This window comes from Jatropha curcas, chromosome 9 (genome assembly GCF_041381405.1).
Source record: "Jatropha curcas cultivar XTBG-Jc1 chromosome 9, XTBG_Jcur_1.0, whole genome shotgun sequence".
Lineage (NCBI taxonomy): Eukaryota > Viridiplantae > Streptophyta > Magnoliopsida > Malpighiales > Euphorbiaceae > Jatropha > Jatropha curcas.
Window position 1 is genome coordinate 22,027,479 of NC_143159.1, and position 19,628 is coordinate 22,047,106.

At 35.7% G+C, this 19,628-nt stretch overlaps 2 protein-coding genes across 5 annotated transcripts; one reads left to right on the forward strand and one right to left on the reverse strand.

The window, feature by feature from the left end:
- The first annotated feature begins 352 nt into the window (after positions 1–352).
- FANCM (DEAD/DEAH box RNA helicase family protein) lies at positions 353–11,548 on the forward strand. Of its 4 annotated transcripts, none has more exons than XM_012220404.4 (23): positions 353–551; positions 649–1,006; positions 1,689–1,832; positions 2,609–2,691; positions 2,790–2,904; positions 3,032–3,123; positions 3,212–3,266; positions 3,357–3,478; positions 3,549–3,662; positions 4,072–4,265; positions 4,859–4,989; positions 5,636–5,696; positions 5,789–5,859; positions 6,024–6,073; positions 6,138–6,303; positions 6,446–6,573; positions 6,662–6,997; positions 7,077–7,143; positions 8,340–8,990; positions 9,141–9,545; positions 9,726–9,771; positions 9,980–10,129; positions 10,628–11,548. In XM_012220404.4, the coding sequence occupies exons 1-23, from the start codon at positions 507–509 to the stop codon at positions 11,220–11,222; spliced, it is 4,179 nt and encodes a 1,392-aa protein (XP_012075794.1). In that variant the 5' UTR covers positions 353–506; the 3' UTR covers positions 11,223–11,548. The 4 variants fall into 4 exon arrangements, with proteins under 4 accessions (XP_012075794.1, XP_020536105.1, XP_020536106.1 ...); XM_020680446.3 differs by having other exon boundaries at positions 9,141–9,539; XM_020680447.3 differs by having other exon boundaries at positions 8,340–8,957.
- Positions 11,549–12,480: 932 nt separating this feature from the next.
- Positions 12,481–18,919, reverse strand: DNK (P-loop containing nucleoside triphosphate hydrolases superfamily protein). Its single transcript, XM_012220391.3, has 6 exons — positions 18,400–18,919; positions 15,170–16,158; positions 14,244–14,705; positions 13,595–13,972; positions 13,447–13,514; positions 12,481–12,867 (listed from the first exon to the last, which is right to left on the reverse strand). The coding sequence occupies exons 2-6, from the start codon at positions 15,818–15,820 to the stop codon at positions 12,654–12,656; spliced, it is 1,773 nt and encodes a 590-aa protein (XP_012075781.1). The 5' UTR covers positions 15,821–16,158; positions 18,400–18,919; the 3' UTR covers positions 12,481–12,653.
- Between the last annotated feature and the right edge of the window lie 709 nt (positions 18,920–19,628).

Sequence of the window (19,628 nt, forward strand, 5' to 3'; positions counted from 1 at the left end):
TGTTTTTATTATAAGCACAGGGAAAGGCTAATTATATTTTTCTAACCATAAGGATCATACTGTAATTTTCTTAGTATAATATTTTAGTATTTCTCTTTTAATCTTTGTGTTTTCTCATTGACTTAACGGAAATGATCTAAAAATTGGACAGAAGGACCTAATAATATAACAGAAGCAAAATATAGAGATAAATTGATATATTAAAAAAAAAAAAGAAACGGACTAATTGTACTTCTCAAACTATTGCAATTACACCGTAATTTTCTGAAAAAAAAAAAAAAAAAAAAAAGCTTGGTCTGAGCCTAATTCGGGCCAAAAGCCCTGGACTTGTTAATTTCAATTTTACCGCCAATCTCACTTCTCTCCAACATCTCCCTTCTCTCCCTCCTCTTTCTCACTTATCTTTCGAGGGTTTCTTCGCCTTCTCTTCTTTTTCCATTCCATCCCCAAATCAAATCCAGACAAAAACAAAGATTATTTTCGAAATCCATCTCTCATTGCTCGAGATGACCTCTACAAGTCCTCTTCATGTCCCCGACAACGACGACGACGTATTTTCAACTCCACTCTTCAATATTTGTATTTAACTTTACATTAAAATTCACTTTTTCTCTAACTAACTATTCCTCTGTGTGTTTCTGTGTATAGGAATTCGACTGGGAAGCAGCTGTGAGAGAAATTGATGTCGCATGTCAAAGCGCCAACAACCCTTCAACTTCACTGCCTAACAATTTTGCTTCTTCTTCTTCTTCTCATTCTCGCCCTTTGAATGGCATTTATAAAAATTCTAATTTATGTTTTACTAATAAGATTGTGAAAAAGTCTGGGGCTTGTAAGCAATCTACTCTTGATATGTTTATTGGGAAAGGTTTGGGTCCTGGGCCCCGACCTGGGAATTCAATGGTTGATGATTTAAATCAGCAAGTTGGGGTTGAGGGTAATGATGATGAAAGGGCGAGCTACGTTGAAATTGATCCTGAGGCAGCTAAAACTTGGATATACCCAGGTCATATTTACAATTTCTTTATTGCTTCTTGAGTGGAATTGTGAATGAAGAATTGATTCTCTCTCTATATTTTTTGTTGGGTTTGAATTCTGTAGAGATGGCATTCAGAAAATAAATTCTAAAATTCAAATTTTTATTCTTTTTGTGTGTTTATTGGTGAATAATTGTCTAGCTTTGCTAAAAGGGTTCCTTGCTTACTGAAATACTGTGATTGTTAGTGTCTGGACAAGTAATGGATGAATTGAGGAATTAGAAATCACCTGTGACTTTTATTTATTCGTAAACAATTATTTTAAATTTAAGAAAATTAAATGTAAGTTTTGACCATCACTTTCTCTCTAATTTTCTCCTTGATGTGATTGCTTGGTGGTTTAGTTGGTATGGGATGGATGTTTACATTGCTAGAAAGGATAGAAAAACAAATCTTAAAACCTTAATATTTTATGCTATTTATGTTTGCACATTTTCATTATTTTGTGAATAATACGCTTCTTTAGTTTGTGCCAGGAAACTTTTTGTATGTGCTTTACTTTTGATCTTATGAACTGAAACTTGTGATTATAATGTATAGTAGAGTTGCCTTTTTTTATTAATTTTTTCTTTTTTCTCATAAGGAATCACTTTAAACAACATGACAATAGACTCACCCTTCTCCACTTCTCTATGTATTTCCATGTTGCAGTTAACGTTCCACTGCGTGATTATCAATTGGCCATGACCAAGACAGCACTGTTTTCAAATACATTGGTGGCATTACCAACAGGGCTTGGAAAGACACTTATTGCTGCAGTTGTTATGTATAACTATTTCCGATGGTTTCCATATGGTAAGATAGGAGAACTATATATGTCCTGCTCTCAACTTCTTCATGATTGCAAGTTGTATTCTGTTATTTTCCATTAGTAGATCATATAAACACGTTTTGTTTATATATTATGGTTTTATCATATTAAGGAAAATCAATATAGTACACGTATTCCTAATTAGTTTATGATTTGTATTCCTAAATAGCTAGGTAGCGTAGGAATTCCTTTTATATAGACCTATGTAATCAATTGATGAGATACAAGAAATACAACTACAATATTTTTCTCTTAACATAGCACAAAACCCAGAAGCTCATCTTTTGCTCTTGAAGAGAGTGAGAGTAAGAAAAGGATATGAAATTGCTAAAACGCAACTCTAATAGCAATCTTTAGCAATTATTCTCTAGAACCAAGTAAAGAATAGTGGAAGGAAGGAATCTCTTAGAAAACAGAATAATATGAGGATAGCTGAACAAGTTAATCTAAAACAGTTAATGTCTAATTGTCTGAGCCACTTGAAATTTCAAAATTAACAGGTGAGCTAGATTAGTTCTGCATTTCTGAATTATTTTTTTGAGTAGTTCTTAATTTCTTTCCTTGTAGGTACTCTAGTATGCATCTACATAAGGTATGAATGGCTCTAGGATATGTTCAAGTTCATTTGCTTGTTTATTTGTCTTGTGAGTTTAGATTGAAGAATTGATTTTGGTCCAGTTTTATGTCAGCCTCAATGTTCTTGTATCTTTCTTTGTGGTTTGTTCAAGTTTGATAGGTTTATCTGGTTTGTCCATTGCAGGGAAAATAGTCTTTGCTGCTCCATCTCGACCGCTTGTAATGCAACAAATAGAAGCTTGTCATAATATTGTGGGAATACCACAAGTAAGATGCTAATTTTGCTTACAAACAGAATGGTTTCTCACACATTAGTTCTGATTGGGAGCTTTACTTTATCACAATTATTTATAAACTGATTGCAGGAATGGACAATTGATATGACAGGTCAGCTAAGTCCTACAAAAAGGGCATGCTTTTGGAAAACGAAACGAGTGTTCTTTGTTACTCCACAAGTTCTTGAGAAGGATATTCAATCTGGTAGTTCTCTAAGTTATGCTTTAATATCCTTACTAAAAGCAAAAGCATTGCGCTGCATTATATTATGCAAGAAGTTTGTAGACCTAAAATATTCTTTGAATTTTTCCCATGGAGCAACTTATTGCAGGCACATGTTTGGTAAGATACCTGGTGTGTTTGGTCATTGATGAGGCTCATCGTGCATTAGGAAATTATTCTTACTGTGTGGCAGTTCGTGAGGTTTGTTGTTATGTTTACCATCTAGTTCTTAGTTGTATTAGCAAAAATTGGTTGTGATGCTAATGATTCCAATTCCTCCAATTTGTAGTTGATGGCAGTGCCAGTGCAGTTAAGAATATTAGCTTTGACTGCAACACCTGGATGTAAGTGGCACTTATTTTAATTTGATTCTGCTTCTGCAAAAAGATTTTCCATATTGGTTTAAATCCTTGTGCTAAATCCTCTTTGTGCAGCAAAGCAACAGGCCATCCAGCATATTATTGATAATTTACATATCTCAACACTTGAATATCGCAATGAGGATGATCCTGATGTCAGCCCATATGTTCATAACAGAAAGATTGAAATGATTGAGGTATATAATAGTTCATAAATCCAAAATTTGCTTTTGACCCAAGTATATTAATAAAGTTAATATCTTCCAGGTTGCACTGGGGAAAGATGCTGTTGATGTAAATAAACAGCTATTGGAGGTGATACGTCCATATGTGGCTAGACTCTCTGCAATTGGACTTCTCCATAATAGAGATTATAAGACTGTATGGTTCTCTAAATTATAAATTTTCCTCCAACTTTCCTAGCTCTAGTGGATTGATGTGCCTCTTTTGTTCATTATTCCATCAGTTCTCATGCCATAAAATGTTTGTCTGAATGTACATGCTGAATAATATTGGCATGTCTTATTAGAAGTGCTTAATACATTGTAGTCAGGGAAGTTCTATGAAATAATTGTACTCACTTCCTGTACTCGACAATTTGTAACATTTCACTGTTCCAAATCTAACCACCAATGATGCTGTTCTTTTGACAACTTTTGTTGCTTCCAAGTTGCAGTGAGGATGCCTATATTTGTTCTCTCATGCGGCTCTTATCCAATATCTGCTATTTTCTCGTGCAAACCATCAGATTCTATCTGGCTTCCTTACTTTCCCTATTGACATATGACAGTTCAGCCCTCCTGATTTACTTAATTCGAGGGATAAATTTCGTCGAGCACCTCCACCAGAACTTCCCCAGAACAAATATGGAGAAATTGAAGCTTATTTTGCAGGTCTTATTACTCTTTATCACATTCGTAAGCTACTTTCAAGTCATGGAATAAGGCCAGCATATGAGATGCTGGAAGAAAAGCTGAAACAAGGGTATTTCCAGTGCATTCTCTACTTACATAATGCTTTGACCAATTAAGCAATAGGTCTCAGGATTACTTTGACTTCTGCTTATTTAAGTGATCAGATGTAATTTGTTTTATATCAAACTCTTTCATTGCAGGATCATAGAAATCTAGTAAATGGTAGCCCTTACACGTTAATGTGGCCTAAATATCCATTTGCTTTCAAATGTATTTAGCCTTTTCAGTGAAGCATCAAAGCTTGGTTTTTAGGGTGGCTGTAATTCTTTTCTCACTTGGAACTAGATAAGCTCAATGAAATAGGACCCACTAGTAAAAGATGTTTTATAATAACAATTGAGATACTTAATGTTTTTGTAAAAGAAAAAAAAGCTGGACCTTCCACTGATTAATTTTAGATCTCTTTGCATAGTTAGTTTGTAACAAATTGAGACAGGAATTTGATTTGATCAAATGAATTTCTCTGCGTGCTGCTTGAGTTTAAAAATTAAACCATCTTGTATGAACAGCATTTAATTTCATGTATTTGGTATTGAAGGTCAAATTTTCGTTTATTTACTGCTTATCAAATGATCTCAAGCTGTTTAAACTTGATTGTTGCAGGCCATTTGCAAGACTGATGACTAGAAATGAAGACATTAGAAAAGTAAAGCTGTCAATGCAGCAAAGCTTGTCTCATGGTGCACCTAGTCCCAAATTGTCAAAAATGTTGGAAGTACTGGTGGACCATTTCAGTAAGTGGCATGTCATCTTTCTTTTACATCAAAGAATAGTGATCTGAACAATATCACAAATTCTTTTGACCTTCAGTTTAAGTTTAACCATGTTAAGTTTCGTAGCAAAACAAGGAATGAGTTGACGTGGATGTTAATGTGAAAATATGTACAAATGTGGAAGAAGTGGAATTGAAAATATTTATTCATCGCCATTGAAAAGGAGTTGTAGAGGTCATTTTGAGAAACAAGATGCTGATGCCCAGGACAAGATTGCAATTGCACTCTGAAGCAATCTCTGAAACTACAGAAAAATAAAAAATTAAAAAAAAAATTCTCCTAAAGTGAGAGTCAACAAAGCTGAAAACATTACCTCAGCCCTATAACTGGGAAGGGACTTCTGAATGAGAAACTATCCAGATTGTATCTAGAGAATAATTGTAAACCTATTAATCTTTAATCTTCCTTTTCCTTAGTTTATTTTTCTGGAACTTGCTAACAATATGAAAATCTTAGTGCTTTTAAATTTTTAATACCAAATGTTGAAGGAATGTGGTCATAAACCAAAATCCTGGTGATCGGAGAATTTGACATCTCATTTTCTTTTATCTGTCTTGAGAGTTCTGTTATCTGCTGGTGAATGTAATAGCTAAACATGTTGTTGCAGAAACAAAGGATCCCCAGAACTCAAGGGTGATAATTTTCTCCAATTTTAGAGGAAGTGTAAGGTAGGAAAAGAATTTTACAAGTTCATTTCATTATAAGTTTATCCTACACTTGCTGGAAAGAGCTTTATTTGTATAACTATGCTGATATTCAGGGATATAATGAATGCACTAACAAACATTGGTGATATAGTTAAAGCAACTGAATTCATTGGTCAAAGCTCAGGTTAGCAGTTCCGTTCTTTACTTTCTGTCTGCAATTGAGTTTATTCCTTCCAAAGATGAACTGTTACTTTTTATTTTCCTCCTTTCTCATCCAGAAGTTTGAAGGCATTGTTGTGCAATTCTTTTTTCTGACTTACATAGTACTGGATTCTAAATTTCTTACAGGAAAAGCATTGAAAGGCCAGTCCCAAAAAGTTCAACAGGCTGTTTTGGAGGTACCTACATTATTTTTATATTGTTCTCTAGGCTCCTAGCTTTTACGTACTTATTTTCCAACAGAAATTTCGAGCTGGCAAATACAATGTTATTGTTGCCACATCAATTGGTGAAGAAGGCTTGGATATCATGGAGGTTGATCTTGTAATATGTTTTGATGCCAATGTCTCACCACTAAGAATGATTCAGCGCATGGGGAGAACTGGAAGAAAGCATGATGGACGAGTTGATATCCTTTTTTCATTTGGTTAATGCATTTTATGACATAGGTTGCTGATGACATCACCTTATTCCATTCCCTGAAAAAACTATTATGGTATCATACTTTCTTACTTACAGCTTAGCCGAGTAGTTCCTTGACAAGGGTTCACTAGTTTTAGCTTGCGAAGGATCTGAGTTGAAGGGTTATATGCGGAAGCAAGCAAACAGCAGGGCCATTAAGAAACACATGCATAATGGGGGGATAAATAGTTTCAATTTCCATCCTAGCCCAAGGATGGTGAGATCTATGAGAAGTTTTCTGCTTGTCTCTCTCATTCTTAACCACATTGACCTTTCTGACTATGTATTTTTTTTCTTCCTTCCAGATTCCGCATATTTTTAAACCAGAAGTCCAATTTGTCAAGCTATCAATTGAACAGTACATTCCTCGTGGAAAGAAAGTGAAAGATGACACTGCCATTCAGACACCGGTTTTTAGAACCAAACTAAATGGTGAAGAGGCGGCTTTAATTACCAAGTACTTCAAGCTCACTGGTGAACAATCTTGGAGGCCATCTCTTATTGCCTTTCCTCATTTCCAGGCATTTCCCTCTAGAGTGCATAAAGTGATGCATTCTTATAGAACAAATATGCTGATAGATACAATGCAATATTTGCAAAATCTATCATTTTCTACTAAGGGCAGAGCTTTCTTCATTGAGGTTTGCTTACATTTTGAGTGCTGGGCATTTTTCAACCAGAATATATTATATTTGCTTACAAGTTGTCTACTGGATGTAGGATGAAATCTCTTCAGGTAAGTGCTTGGGAGTTGACGCATTTGAAAAAGAGCATATTGATAAAGAAGGTACTTCAATCTTCTACAGATGCAAATATGTTTGTCAAAAGGAAAGGTTGCACATGGGTTTTATATAGCATAAACCAAATTAATAGTGAGAAATTAAAAATAAAGAATTCTACTTGAAAATTCCAAAACTCTAATGTGACATGGGAAGTCACCACTCCTTGAGTCACCTGCCCCTGATAATTCCATTTCTGGCATCCGCACACTTGTGTTTCTATTTCCTGACTTGATGTGGGATTTCTTTGTGCTGGTCTCTGATTGCTCTAATTCTTCTCGGTTTCTTTTCTTTTATTCCCCAGTGTTCCTGCTTTTTACTTAGACAATAATACTCTGCGCCTTTTTTATCTGTTTCACTATTCTTTCTTTTTTTGTAGTTGTTCTTACCCTGAACAACCTTTTTTAGTTGTTAAACTCTTGACTTGACTTTGATTATTTGAGAATTATTAACTTTTGACACTTTTGTTAATTTCTTTAACTTGTTATGAAGATTAAGTGTTAATTTGGTTAGATAGAGTAAATATTATGAATTTGTTATGATTGTTAAGTGTTAATTTGGTCAGATGAGTTCCAGTCCTTGGATTTGTTTATTCCAATGTTACATTTTTTATGGAGAGAAATCAAGTATTACTTCTCAATTTTCTTTGAAATATTTCTTCGCCTCACCTCTCTCAGGCGTGTATCTGCGCCTTGCGCCTAGGCTTCACGACTCCTTTACACCTTAGTGCGCCTTGCGCCTTTAATAACTATGCTTAGTTAGCATTCAAAATATGTTCTTAGTACGTGCACCCACTAGTATTTCTATGTTTATTCCCTTTGCCATAGATGTATAAATATTCAAATTTCCAGCTCATAAGGTTTTTCAAATTCTTCTTTCTAAACTAGAAACTTGCAACATTATTTTTTCAAAGTGCATGGTAAAATTTAACATTGAAATTCTGAAGGAATAAGCAAAAGGGATTATTTTATTTTTCACTAATCCACTCATTTAGTTTCTCATTTCCTTTTATCATATCTTGCAGTTGTACAATCCACACAAATATTTACTAATATTTTCAAAACTTATAATTCTCAAGGTTGTTTTTTCATAGAGAAGAAAATTCTTGATCGGAACTAATGCTAAAGTCTACAGGCCACATTTTGTTCTGTGCATATGTATTTCAGTTTAGTGCATCTTTTAAGTTCTTAAACTGCTGTTGCAGATCCACTAAGCGATGGTTCTCCTGCCACCAAGTCACTTAAAAAAGTAACAGATTATGAATTATCAGCAACAGATTGTGACGTATCACCTAGGAAGACTGAGTTGCATAATGTGATGGATTTCCACGAAGAAAGTCCTCCAGCCCACTCCTATCTTTTTGGTTCAGATTTTGTGTCTGTAAATGCTCTTGGAAATGTCATAATTTTGTCTGTCCCTGTACTTCCAATGAGAGAGGCATTGCATTCCAAGTGTACGAATGCCAGCACTACACTGCCACTTGATTGTTTGGAGAAAAATTCTCATATGAGGACTCCGTGTAAAGACTCCAAGGAAGTAACTGTGGAAGGAAAGTCCAGCGCAGACCTAATACCATCTTGGATGCAATGTGAAACAAATGTCACTTTGGCAATACCCAAGTCTAATGTCCAGCAAGATAAAATACTGGATCGAGTTGAAACAGCTCCTGAGACTCCAGGATTGAAGAAAAGACTTTCAAATGAAAGAGATTGTGCTGATGAAGCACTTGATCGCTTGGAAATCAATGGACCATCCTCACAACACGTTGAATACAATGATAATGCTGAGCTGAGTCCTAGGCTAACTAATATGATCCAAAGTGGTATTGTTCCAGAATCTCCAATCAATGATATTGGTCAGTTTCTATATCTATATCTATATATAAGTTCATTGATATGAAAACTTTTGCTTACCTTTAATTGTTGCATAGGATTAATTAACTTATGCAAAATATTCAGGACTTTTGAATGGTTACATGATTTTTTTTTTTTTTTTTTTGTTACAGATGCTTCAGCCATGAAATTGGATGTTGAGCTGCTTCCAAAGTCTCCTATTCCTGGCAAAAATGAAACGGCTATCAATGTAAAAGGCCGTCAAAGAACTTTGCTGGCTTCTATTAATAATGAAATTCAAACTCCTATACTCACAGAGAACAATCCAGCTGCTGAGGAAACCAATACTCCTTTGGTGAATCCCACTGAAAATAGTTGTAGCAAAGATTGGCTTATTAGCTCTGGAGACAAGTCGGAAACTGTAGAACAAGTAAGAAAGCTCAAAAGATTGCGGAAAATTGGAGATATGGGGAGAAATAGGAATCCAGGAGGCAACAAAGAAATATCATTAGCCCTTGTAGCAAACCTTGATAGATCTTTTTCCAATATCATACCTGACCAAATTAAGCATGGTAAAGGTAACTTAAATCCATGCATAGTTGTCCATTCTAGCATGGAACTTTTCTCTCTTTTGATCAGTTTTATTAGTTATTTGTGCCTAATGGGAAGCCTGTATTAGGTATAGATTTACAGTATGCAGTATGTTTGGCAATCAAACTTTGTACTATTATGCATAATTCACTATCTCTTGTGTTCAGGTAAAAGGAAGCAAACTGGCAATATCTTCATTGAGGAGGAAGCAGAGTAAGTCATGTTTGGATGATCAGTTTCACGCTGCCAAAATTGATTTTTACTTGTTTTTCCTATTATCAACTTGTATATTTTGGATAATATGATATTTGCATCCTGTCATATAAATAATGTATTGCAACAAATTGTTCCGCGAAACTTACAAGAAAGCTATATTTTCTCAATTTATTTCATGCCAAGTTTTCTGAATTTGTATGCTCAGGGTTTCGTCTGATGCTGAAATATCTGTTGATGAGGAAGATGACAAAAGCGACAGTTCGTATGATGATAGTTTCATAGATGACAGGACAAACCCTACAGCTGCAAGCACTCAGGCAGAAACTTGTAGAGCTGACATGATGGGAGTTTACAGGTCTCTCTCTCTCTCTCTCTCTCTCTCTCTCTCGTATGCTTGTGTACCTACAGTATGTTGGAATCCTCATTGACGGAAGCCTGCTTCCTTTTGGTAACCATTAAGGGGAAAGATTTCTGTGCAAATTACCATCACAGTGCATAATCTTATTTTGTATGTACATAATTATAATTTAATAAAAGAATAATGTGATCAAGTTCGAGCAAAGATGCCAATGCTGATGTCCGTTGTTGTTCCATTGTTCATGATTTGGACTTCCTTGCTGTTAAACAAAAACTCAAACGTTCGGTTACTTTCTGTAAACATCCATTTACTTCCTTTTTAACTACTGAGCAGTCTACAGGAATCTTGGTCCATGCATAACTTTTAGGTCTCTTCTTCGTGTCTTCAGAAGTCATCATCTTGTCAAATAACCATCTGTATCTTTTGAATTCATTTTTGAGCCTTCAGTTGCGGTGAAGTTGCAGGTTATATAAACTAACTAATTTCATGCAACAGGCGTTCTTTGCTCAGCCAATCACCAATGGAGAGGGAATCAAGTTCTTATATTACTGCTACTCCTGATTGTGGGACGTCAATGAGCAGAATGAATGAAAGCAAAAGCTCTTCAGTCAAGACATTATATTCTTTCCAGACCCCTTACATAGATTCTTCAAATAAGTTTGCTGGGAGAGATTCAGGTTCTTTTCAGATGGACCTGGACAGGATGTCAGAAGCAAAGCCCCATATAACCACTAATTTCCTGAGGGAAAAGGAAACAATGATGGAGAGTAGGAAAAGAAAATTAAGTTTTTGCATGACCGGGTCTATACCTGCAATCAACCTAGAACAAGAATTCTCTTTGCAATCAGATGCTGCCAGAAAAGAATCATTCCAGCAGGATCCTGCAGAAAACCTTGATGCTAATGGTGAAATGTTTCATGATGATCAATTCTTTGCAAATCTTGATCTTGATGCTGTGGAGGCACAAGCTACCATGCTTCTCAAACACAAATCTGAATCTTCAGTACAGAATCAGGATGTAGTTCCAAAACTTAGCGAGCAAAATTTTGACCTTCAGAGTTCTCCAACATTTGATCTCGGGATAGGGTAATTGATGGAAAATCTCTACCGTTTCTTCCCTGAAAAGTCCTTTTTGAAGCATTAGAATTAAAAAAAAAAAATCAATTGTGCACAGGGTTTTAAGATTTATGATAACATATTTTTTGTTAGAGAAAATAGGATAGGCACATTACTGCGAAGCTAATATTTATATTGTAAATTATGTACTAGTTGAAAGCAATTGAAAAGATTATGTAAAGCCTGATATAGGAAGAAAGGCTGAAAAGAACTGTACATAAACATTATACCAGAATTGACATGTTCACAAAAGCATTTTGATGCAGAATATTCAGCTATGGAGCTCAGAATTACTATGTTCATAGGGATTTATAAGTGGGATTTTCACTGAGATGATAAAAGGTGGATGCAACATACTCATTAGAGTATTATTTATCCTTTGTTTTGAATGAATTAAACCCAGACCTATGCCAACTATACAATCTAGCTTTTTAAAATTGTTATAATAATAAGAATAAATGAATTTTCAATTTTAAATTTATTTCAAACGTGAAAATTTTTTTTCATACTAACTTTATTTTAGAAGATATAAAAAAGAAAAAGTAATTCGATATTATTTGCAGCAAGGTCTTGCCAGTTTTACTGAGTTGTTTTCACCCCAACACTAACAATGATCGATGTTCTAACTTTTGAATGTTGTGGTCAAAAAAGAAAGAAGAAAACATCATCGATGAATATTAGTAACAGAACATTTTGTGACGACAACTGAAAAGACACTGATCACAAAAGTCCTTTTTGTCCACCCAAAAGGAAAAACAAAGTACTTATTTAACAATATTCCTCTCTTAACCATGTCACTTTTTAAATAATACGGGAAATAGATTACTATAAATATTCAATAGTTAAAATATTTGTCTATAATCAATTAAATGATTGATAGAATTAGAATAAGATGGAATATGACAAACGTTAGAACAACTTGTGCTTGCTCTGACCTACCGAACCTTCTCATAGATGATGCCTTCTGGAAAGCTGTTGCTGGGTTACCATTTATAATTTTTTATTCGAAACCCTAAATTGAGTTAAGATTAAAATGGAGTGCAATTGTACATACCACAAAATTCAGGATATTTTTTATTATTAAGCCCTTCCATTCCTTGATGTTTTCTGCTGAATTATCTTTATCTTTTGTACCATTATTTAAAAAAAAATAAAAAAATAAAAAGCAAAAGCAAGCATTGAAACTTCACTACTATACCTTCAAATCTCAACCCTTTCAGCAGAAATCAAGCTTCAACAACCAAACATTGCACTATTACCAAAGGATTAAGCCATACACAGCATCTCTACATCTCTAAGGCCTAGGGGGTTAACATTTTTACATAACTAGATACATCACCGTAGATGCATCACACAAAAAGACGGTTTTACAGACCTGTAGTTGGAAAAGAAGGCTGCAAAGCAATCACTGACCAGACATAAATGACATTGCTCGTCTAAACTCCAAAGATTTGAGAGCAGACTGAGGGAAGTGCTTTTCATTTGGTAAAAACAATCCACCTTCACGAGGCAGCAAGATCTGTCGGTTGCCGAGAAGACCACTGTCTCCAGCTTGTGAAGATGAAACTTCTTTCCTGTTCTTCACATATTTAAAGAATTCCGCAACTTGGCGTGCATAGCTTTTGCAAAGGAGATTGTTGAACAAATTAGTTCAGTGGAACACACAAGCTTAGAAATCTTGCATAATGACAACTTTCTGCACTAGCAGCACATAGATGTTGCGCATAATAAAACCAACACCAATAAGCAGATAGTTCACCCAAGTTGATACGTGCATAATTTTTCCAAAGACACTAATCAGATGCTAGAAATATATTCAGAAAATCAACTTTCACATTCACATTTTAATAACCATTTCCAATTAATGCCCATTTGAGACAGGAGATGAATTATGTACATTGTATCCATCTATGTTTTACATAATGTAACATGTTGAGTTTTATAAATTGGTTAATGAGTATGAAAATTTTGCAAACAGAAAGTAACATATGCACTTAGAACTCTATCCCAGTATAAACAAAATAACAATAATAATAAGTATCAAATGGCAGGAGTGTGTAAGCACAAATTGAACCAATGAATATGCATAATTTAACAGCAAGTATGACAACAGCATAATAAACATGAACCAAAGGAGAATTTAATATTATATTACTGCTTATAAGAGAAGCAATTTATATGAGGAGTTGCTATCTTACTGTTCCTTAGCTTCAATATCTCTGCTAAAATCAATATTGGCTTCACAGTCAAGAACCAAAGCAGGCACCTGATCACATAACCATAGAAAAGTAAGCCAATATCCATTGTAATTATGTGAACCTTTACACGAAAAGATAGATATATTACCTTTTGAATACTTGAATGCATATGATCACCTTCCAAATTAAACACCCGATCTCTTATGTCAGGATGCAAAGATTTATCCATTTGTTCTGGTAGCTTACTGACTGATAATACTCCATGATGTCCACTTTGGAAAGGGAAAAGCCAGCTTTCATGCTTTTCATGCAAGTCACGGAGATAATCTAGGGAGACACCGCCCTCTTCTGCTCTCCTTCGCAGCTTCATTCTCTGATGGCAAGTATCAGGGCTAGCTCTAAGATAGATAAAGCCATCAGGAATAAGCCCAGGTAAAACTGAGACAACTGGGTCAAACCATGAGTCATAAATGCTGATCTCCATCTCATTCATCCACTTTGCTTCATGCACAGCTCGTACAAAGACCTTTATCAAGTAAAATGAGATTAAAAAGCATCAGCCTTGAAACCCTTAAACCAGGCTTTTGTTTCTCTCGGATGGGATGAACCAATGAGAAAGAACTGCAAGGTTCCGAATCCACGTTGGACATTAAACTTCAAATATCTTCAAACAGAAGGTAAAACCAAGGTTTGCATTGACCCTCAAGATTAAGATGAAATGCACAAAATTTAAAAAATTTGAACAACTCCAAAATGAATTATAATCAGAAATCACCCATTAAATTGCAGGGACTTACCATTCTATCACTAAAAACACTCCTCTCCATCAGCCTGAGGGGCTTCACTCCACCAGATGACTCTCTCTCCTGCATCACTCTCGTGACAAAGACATAATTCTGAAAGGTATAGGCATACCTATGTGGCTCAGCATAGAAAGCATCAAGTATATTAAAGTGGTCAGGTCCAATATCCTGCCACTTATCAATGGGTTCTGGCACCACTTCGACAAGATCTCGAAGCTCAATTGTATCACGAACTATTCTCTGAAGAAATGTTGTTTTTCCAACACTAATATTTCCCTCAACACAAAATGTGATTCGCTTCTTTGCTGCAGCTTTCACATCAATGTCTACATCCTTTAACTCTTCATCCACACTCTCCTTAATAAAAGCTGTTATGCTCTCAGCATGATTTCTATGAATGATTCCCACCGAACTCTGTAAATACTCGACCATTGTGTCATTGGACTTCCCAAGAAACTGCAAAATTATGAACAATAATCCTTGTAAGTATACAATCAACGAAACCAAACAATTACCTGGACTCCTTTTCTCGAGTTAGTTATCTGAGTTTTAATGAATGAAAAAAATTTGAGCATTAGTGGCAACTGGAAAACCCAGTCACTATGTTACAAACGTAAAAAATAACATTCTCAAAATGATCTGTTGAAATAACTATAAATTTCTAGATTCTACCAAGTAAACACAGCACTGATAGAGCTAGTTAATATCTGTCAGTGCCAAACTCCATACGCTGAATAATATAATAATACATAAGAACAATCTGATGTCAAAGATGGTTGGGTAAGATGATCTAAGCAAATTTAAAAACAAAATGGGTCTGATATCAACAAAACAAAATATTAGTATGGCAGCAGTCCATTCACATGCAACATTACTTCAAAAAATATTTTAGCACATTAAAAAGAATAACAGAACATCACCTTGTCCTTATAAAACTGCTTAAGCTCAGCCATTTCTCGGAAACCTTTCTCCATTAGTTTCCTCAAATTCTTAGGCCCCACTCCTGGAATTGTCAACAAATCAGCGTTCCCCACTACCTCGCTCGACCCCTTATGCCGCCTGTTCATCCTTGCTGCCTTCTCCTCCGAGAAACCCTTTTCCCCTTTATCTACTTTCTCCTCATCTCCTCCATCAGAACTCTTCAATCCTTCAACAGCCGACTTTGTTGCCTCAACCGTAACGGGTCCCTCCGAACCGGCAGCAGTACGGAACCACGTGGGCCGGGCCAAAACCCAGGACTGAAAAGGAGCCGCAGTGGTTCTGTTCTCACCTGAACAGCGGCAAACACTGTAATTAGCTGAACAAATACCAGAAGTGATTGTGGGTTTGATGGTGGGTTTTCTGGCCAAACAGGCGGCAATAGATGAGCCACCGTTGATAGCCGTGGCTGTCGGCATTGAAAGAGAGGAATAGGGCTTTAGAGACAGAGAGACACAAGGGGTTATAGAAAATGAAGAGCTAGAACACAAATAGTCAGTGGGTTTATTTCTAGAAGCCAAAGAAAGAAAACGGGTACTAACAGAAGTGCAAAGGAGGGGGCTTGAAGGGTTTTTCTGCAACAACTTCTGCATAACTATAAAGCATTTCACTGCCTATTTCCCTGGTGCAAAGAGGGTTTTGAAAAATGAAGGGATAGAGAAACAAATGGAGGAGGCGGGAAGGTTACGGATAGATATCTCTTTGCCTAAAACAGATAAAAGGGTTTTGAAATTTAGGGTTTTCTTTATTTTCTTATTTTTTTTTTTTAAATATTTTGGGTTTATAAGGTTTTTGTCTGGAGTGATTTAAAGGTGGTGGACTGTGTCGCGGATTTGGGAAGAAGAGCTTGTTTCGTTATAGAAGGAGAAGCCAAAGAAATAAAGAGGCATTTCCTTGGAATACCAACTGTGACAAAGATTTTTCAACGGACCTGTAAAATTATATAGTGTCAGTACATTTGATTTGGTATAATAATACATAGTGAATACACCATTGTATACCAAATGATCCCCCCCCCCCCCCAGCTTAGTAGGAAGGGTATGCCCAAGATCTCTGGGTCTTGATGATGGGCTTTAAAAAAAAAAAAAAACGAATTCACCTTTGCATGGTTTGTCTTATGCCATGCGATGAGAATAGTGATTAAGGGCCGTCTGATTTTTATACTTCATATATTTTCTTTGAGATTTTTGTGTGAATTAATTAAATTATTTTCCAGAACAAGTTTTTGGTCCTAATTCACGAAATTAAGCTTTGGTATTGGACTCAAATTAACGCATCATCATCAGGAATCAAACAATTTACTTTTGCTTTCTTTTTCAGGGGCCAAATGTGTCGCGACCCATTTCCATGGACCGGACCGGCACTAGGACCTGGGTAGACTTAAGACCCCCAAAACCCGTAGTAAGCCTGTAATACTTCAAATTCGCATTCTATTCACAATTGTGGATTCAGGCCCAATAATTTATTTCTCAAATACATCCAAGTACAATCCATATAATAAATGTCTATACTCTATTTATTTATTTACAATCCATTTGGAATACAATTGCGAAACTCTACCTGTACATTTACATCATTATTTTCTCATTAACAGTCTTCTATAATTAATGTTTCGACTCCATTGGACTTTCTTCTATTACCTGAAAAAAAATAGGTAGGCAGGGGTGAGCATCAAACTCAATGAGTAGGGTTAGATAACCCTCTCACCCCACACAATCACACAGATGCTAAAATATTTTTATCTGATCACCGATTTAGTATATGATCATGCAGTTTATCACACAAATGACAATACAACAGCAATAACAATTATTATTACCTTCATATAATCACATCACGTGGAAATTAGTCAGTGGAGTCACCGAAACCCCGATGAGCCGTCCTCCCACATGGCTCATCCACTCACGTGTGTACCAGGGAGCCGATCCCCCATACTGGCCGACCGGTCTAATCCTCACTTGACCAGCTCTCTCATTGTTTTTCCATTCTCTTTTTTTTTTTTTTTTTTTATTTTACCAATTGGAGGCAACCCAGTGGTCTCCATCCAATCTAGATCATCAGGCGCTCACAACAGGAGGCCACCCTGTGGGCTGCGATCAAATCTAGATTGTCCGGTGCGCAATGACGAGAAGCCAACCTATGGTTAACGGTAACGGTAACGGTAGGTGCACACGGGGGCGCCAATCTCCCATTTACCCGGCTAACGGTAATGGATCCATATAACGGTAACGGTATATAACAATAACGGTAATCAGGATCCATATAACGGTAACGGTCTCACAAACCCATGGTAGCCCACTTCATCCCAATTCCACACAAACAAAGCACAACATATACACAGCACAAGTAATCAGACAATTTTTAATATCAACAAGAAGTGCATCACAATATGGCAATTCAATAAATTAATGCATGATAACATTTAGCCATGAATGCATGAATGCAGGCGGATGATACTAGTTATCTAACACTACTCACAGTTCTTTATTGTCCTCTAAAGGGGACTGTCTTTCTAGCCACATGCTTTCAGCCTTTGTCCTCGCATTTCGAAATTTTATAAACCTCTAAAATAAACAATAAAATTCTAAGTAAGAATTTTAATTTGAAAGATTATATTTCATATTCGTTTATTAGTTTTGGTTACTAGTCATTTAATTCACTTATTAATTTAAACTATATATATATTTATAGATATATATTGGGTTTCCTTATTTATTTATCACTCTAATAATCTTATTCTATATTTTTAATTTCTATAAATAATTTAATCTCTATAAGTAATGTAATTGCTATAATTAATTTTATTTTCTACCGAAATTTCGTCAGCACTTCCTCTAAAATTTAACTATCCAACAATCAACTCATTCAATTATTTGTCAGGCTCTCACAGCCCATCTATCGGGCAATTAATCCAGTCAATTATTCCCATCCTCCATATTCTCCATATCAATAGTAATTCATAAATTTTTCTTTAATTACTCAAATAATAATTTCTGAATAATTTATATATTAGTCGAATTAATCAAGTAATCTAATTAATCAATAATTCAATACCAAATTTTTAATTTAAATTAGTTAGCCCAAAATAAATTTAACTAAGACTACTAAAATTAATTGACCAACATTCACTACAAATAATTAATTTCTGAGAATTAGCAAAAATTGATTTTACCCAAATATAATTTTTTGTCGAATTTGGCTAGATCGGGGATTTACGCGTGCCGAATCGGAGCTATGTGCGCTGGAAGTGCAAGCAGATGGCCGGATCCGACTGGCAGTGGCAGAGAGGCGGCGGCGACAGATCGAACCTGTCGGAGGCGCGCTGGAGCGACGACAGTGGCAGCGGCGGGCTGTGGCATTACTGCAGAAGGCTGGCGGCGGCATGACTAGCTGGAGATCGTGCTGCTGCTGTGCGCTGTGCGATCTGGTAGAGGGCGGAGCGCCGCTGCTAGCGTGAAGCGACGAGGAGCGGCAGAGGAGTAGTGCTGGCGCGCGACGGCTCTGCTCGGGCTGGTGGAGGCGCGATCCTCTTCTGCCAGCAGTGGAGTCACAGGCGCAGGGAAGAAAAAGAAAGAAAAGAAAGTAAAGAAAGAAAGAAGAAGAAGAAGAAGAAGAAGAAGAAAGGAGGAGGAGGAGGTGGTGGCGCGGTGGTGCTGCGTCTGGTGGTATTGCGTGGGTGGTCGGGTAGCGCTAGGCTGAGTGAGCGAGGGAGATGAGCGTTGAAGATAAAGGGCAGGAGATGTTTCTAGATGGTTTGGGCTGGTTCGGTTCGATTTCGGTTCGATTCAGCTCAAATCTTGGTTTTTGCTCGATTCTTGATTTTTCCAATTGGTTTTTAGTTCGATTTGTCACTGTACGAATTATTAATTTGTATTTAAATAATTAAATATATTTCCAAACTGTCAGTTTATTAAATTTAAATGGAAAATCTTTGAAAAGAAAAATTTGGGTTGTTTCAAAATGCATAGATTTACCTTTGAAATTTATGCAACTTATATTATGGTATCCTTAAGTTTGCAAGAGACCTATTATGATATTATAGTTTCACATTTCAATAATAACATGTCTTTCATCAAAATAAAATATAAAAATACAGAGTCATAATATGACCTATCAGAGTATAATTATTACTGAAACATGAAAATATAAAATCATAATAGATTTTTTGCAAACTTGAAAGTGCTACAGGCAAATTGCGTAAACTTCATAGATAAATTTATGCATTAAGCATTTTTCTGGGTAATCATAAAAATAAAAAAGGTTAATCATATTTGTGGTGTTTAAATTTTTCAATTTTTTCTATAAATGAAAAAAATTATTATTAAATATTATTTTGTATAACTGCTTTTTTTCATGAAGTGTCCTACATCTTGTTATTATTTGTTTTCTACTCACTGTTTA

Bases quoted from the DNA above. Each gene is read 5' to 3' on its own strand.
- FANCM (XM_012220404.4), top strand. From the start codon at position 507: ATGACCTCTACAAGTCCTCTTCATGTCCCCGACAACGACGACGAC. The intron at 2,905-3,031 runs GTAGTTCTCTAA...AACTTATTGCAG, and splicing joins TGAGAAGGATATTCAATCTG to GCACATGTTTGGTAAGATAC. The intron at 6,998-7,076 runs GTTTGCTTACAT...TACTGGATGTAG, and splicing joins GCAGAGCTTTCTTCATTGAG to GATGAAATCTCTTCAGGTAA.
- DNK (XM_012220391.3), bottom strand. From the start codon at position 15,820: ATGCAGAAGTTGTTGCAGAAAAACCCTTCAAGCCCCCTCCTTTGCACT. The intron at 13,973-14,243 runs GTAAGTCCCTGC...TACTTGATAAAG, and splicing joins GTGTTTTTAGTGATAGAATG to GTCTTTGTACGAGCTGTGCA. The intron at 13,515-13,594 runs GTAATATATCTA...TTATGTGATCAG, and splicing joins TGCATTCAAGTATTCAAAAG to GTGCCTGCTTTGGTTCTTGA.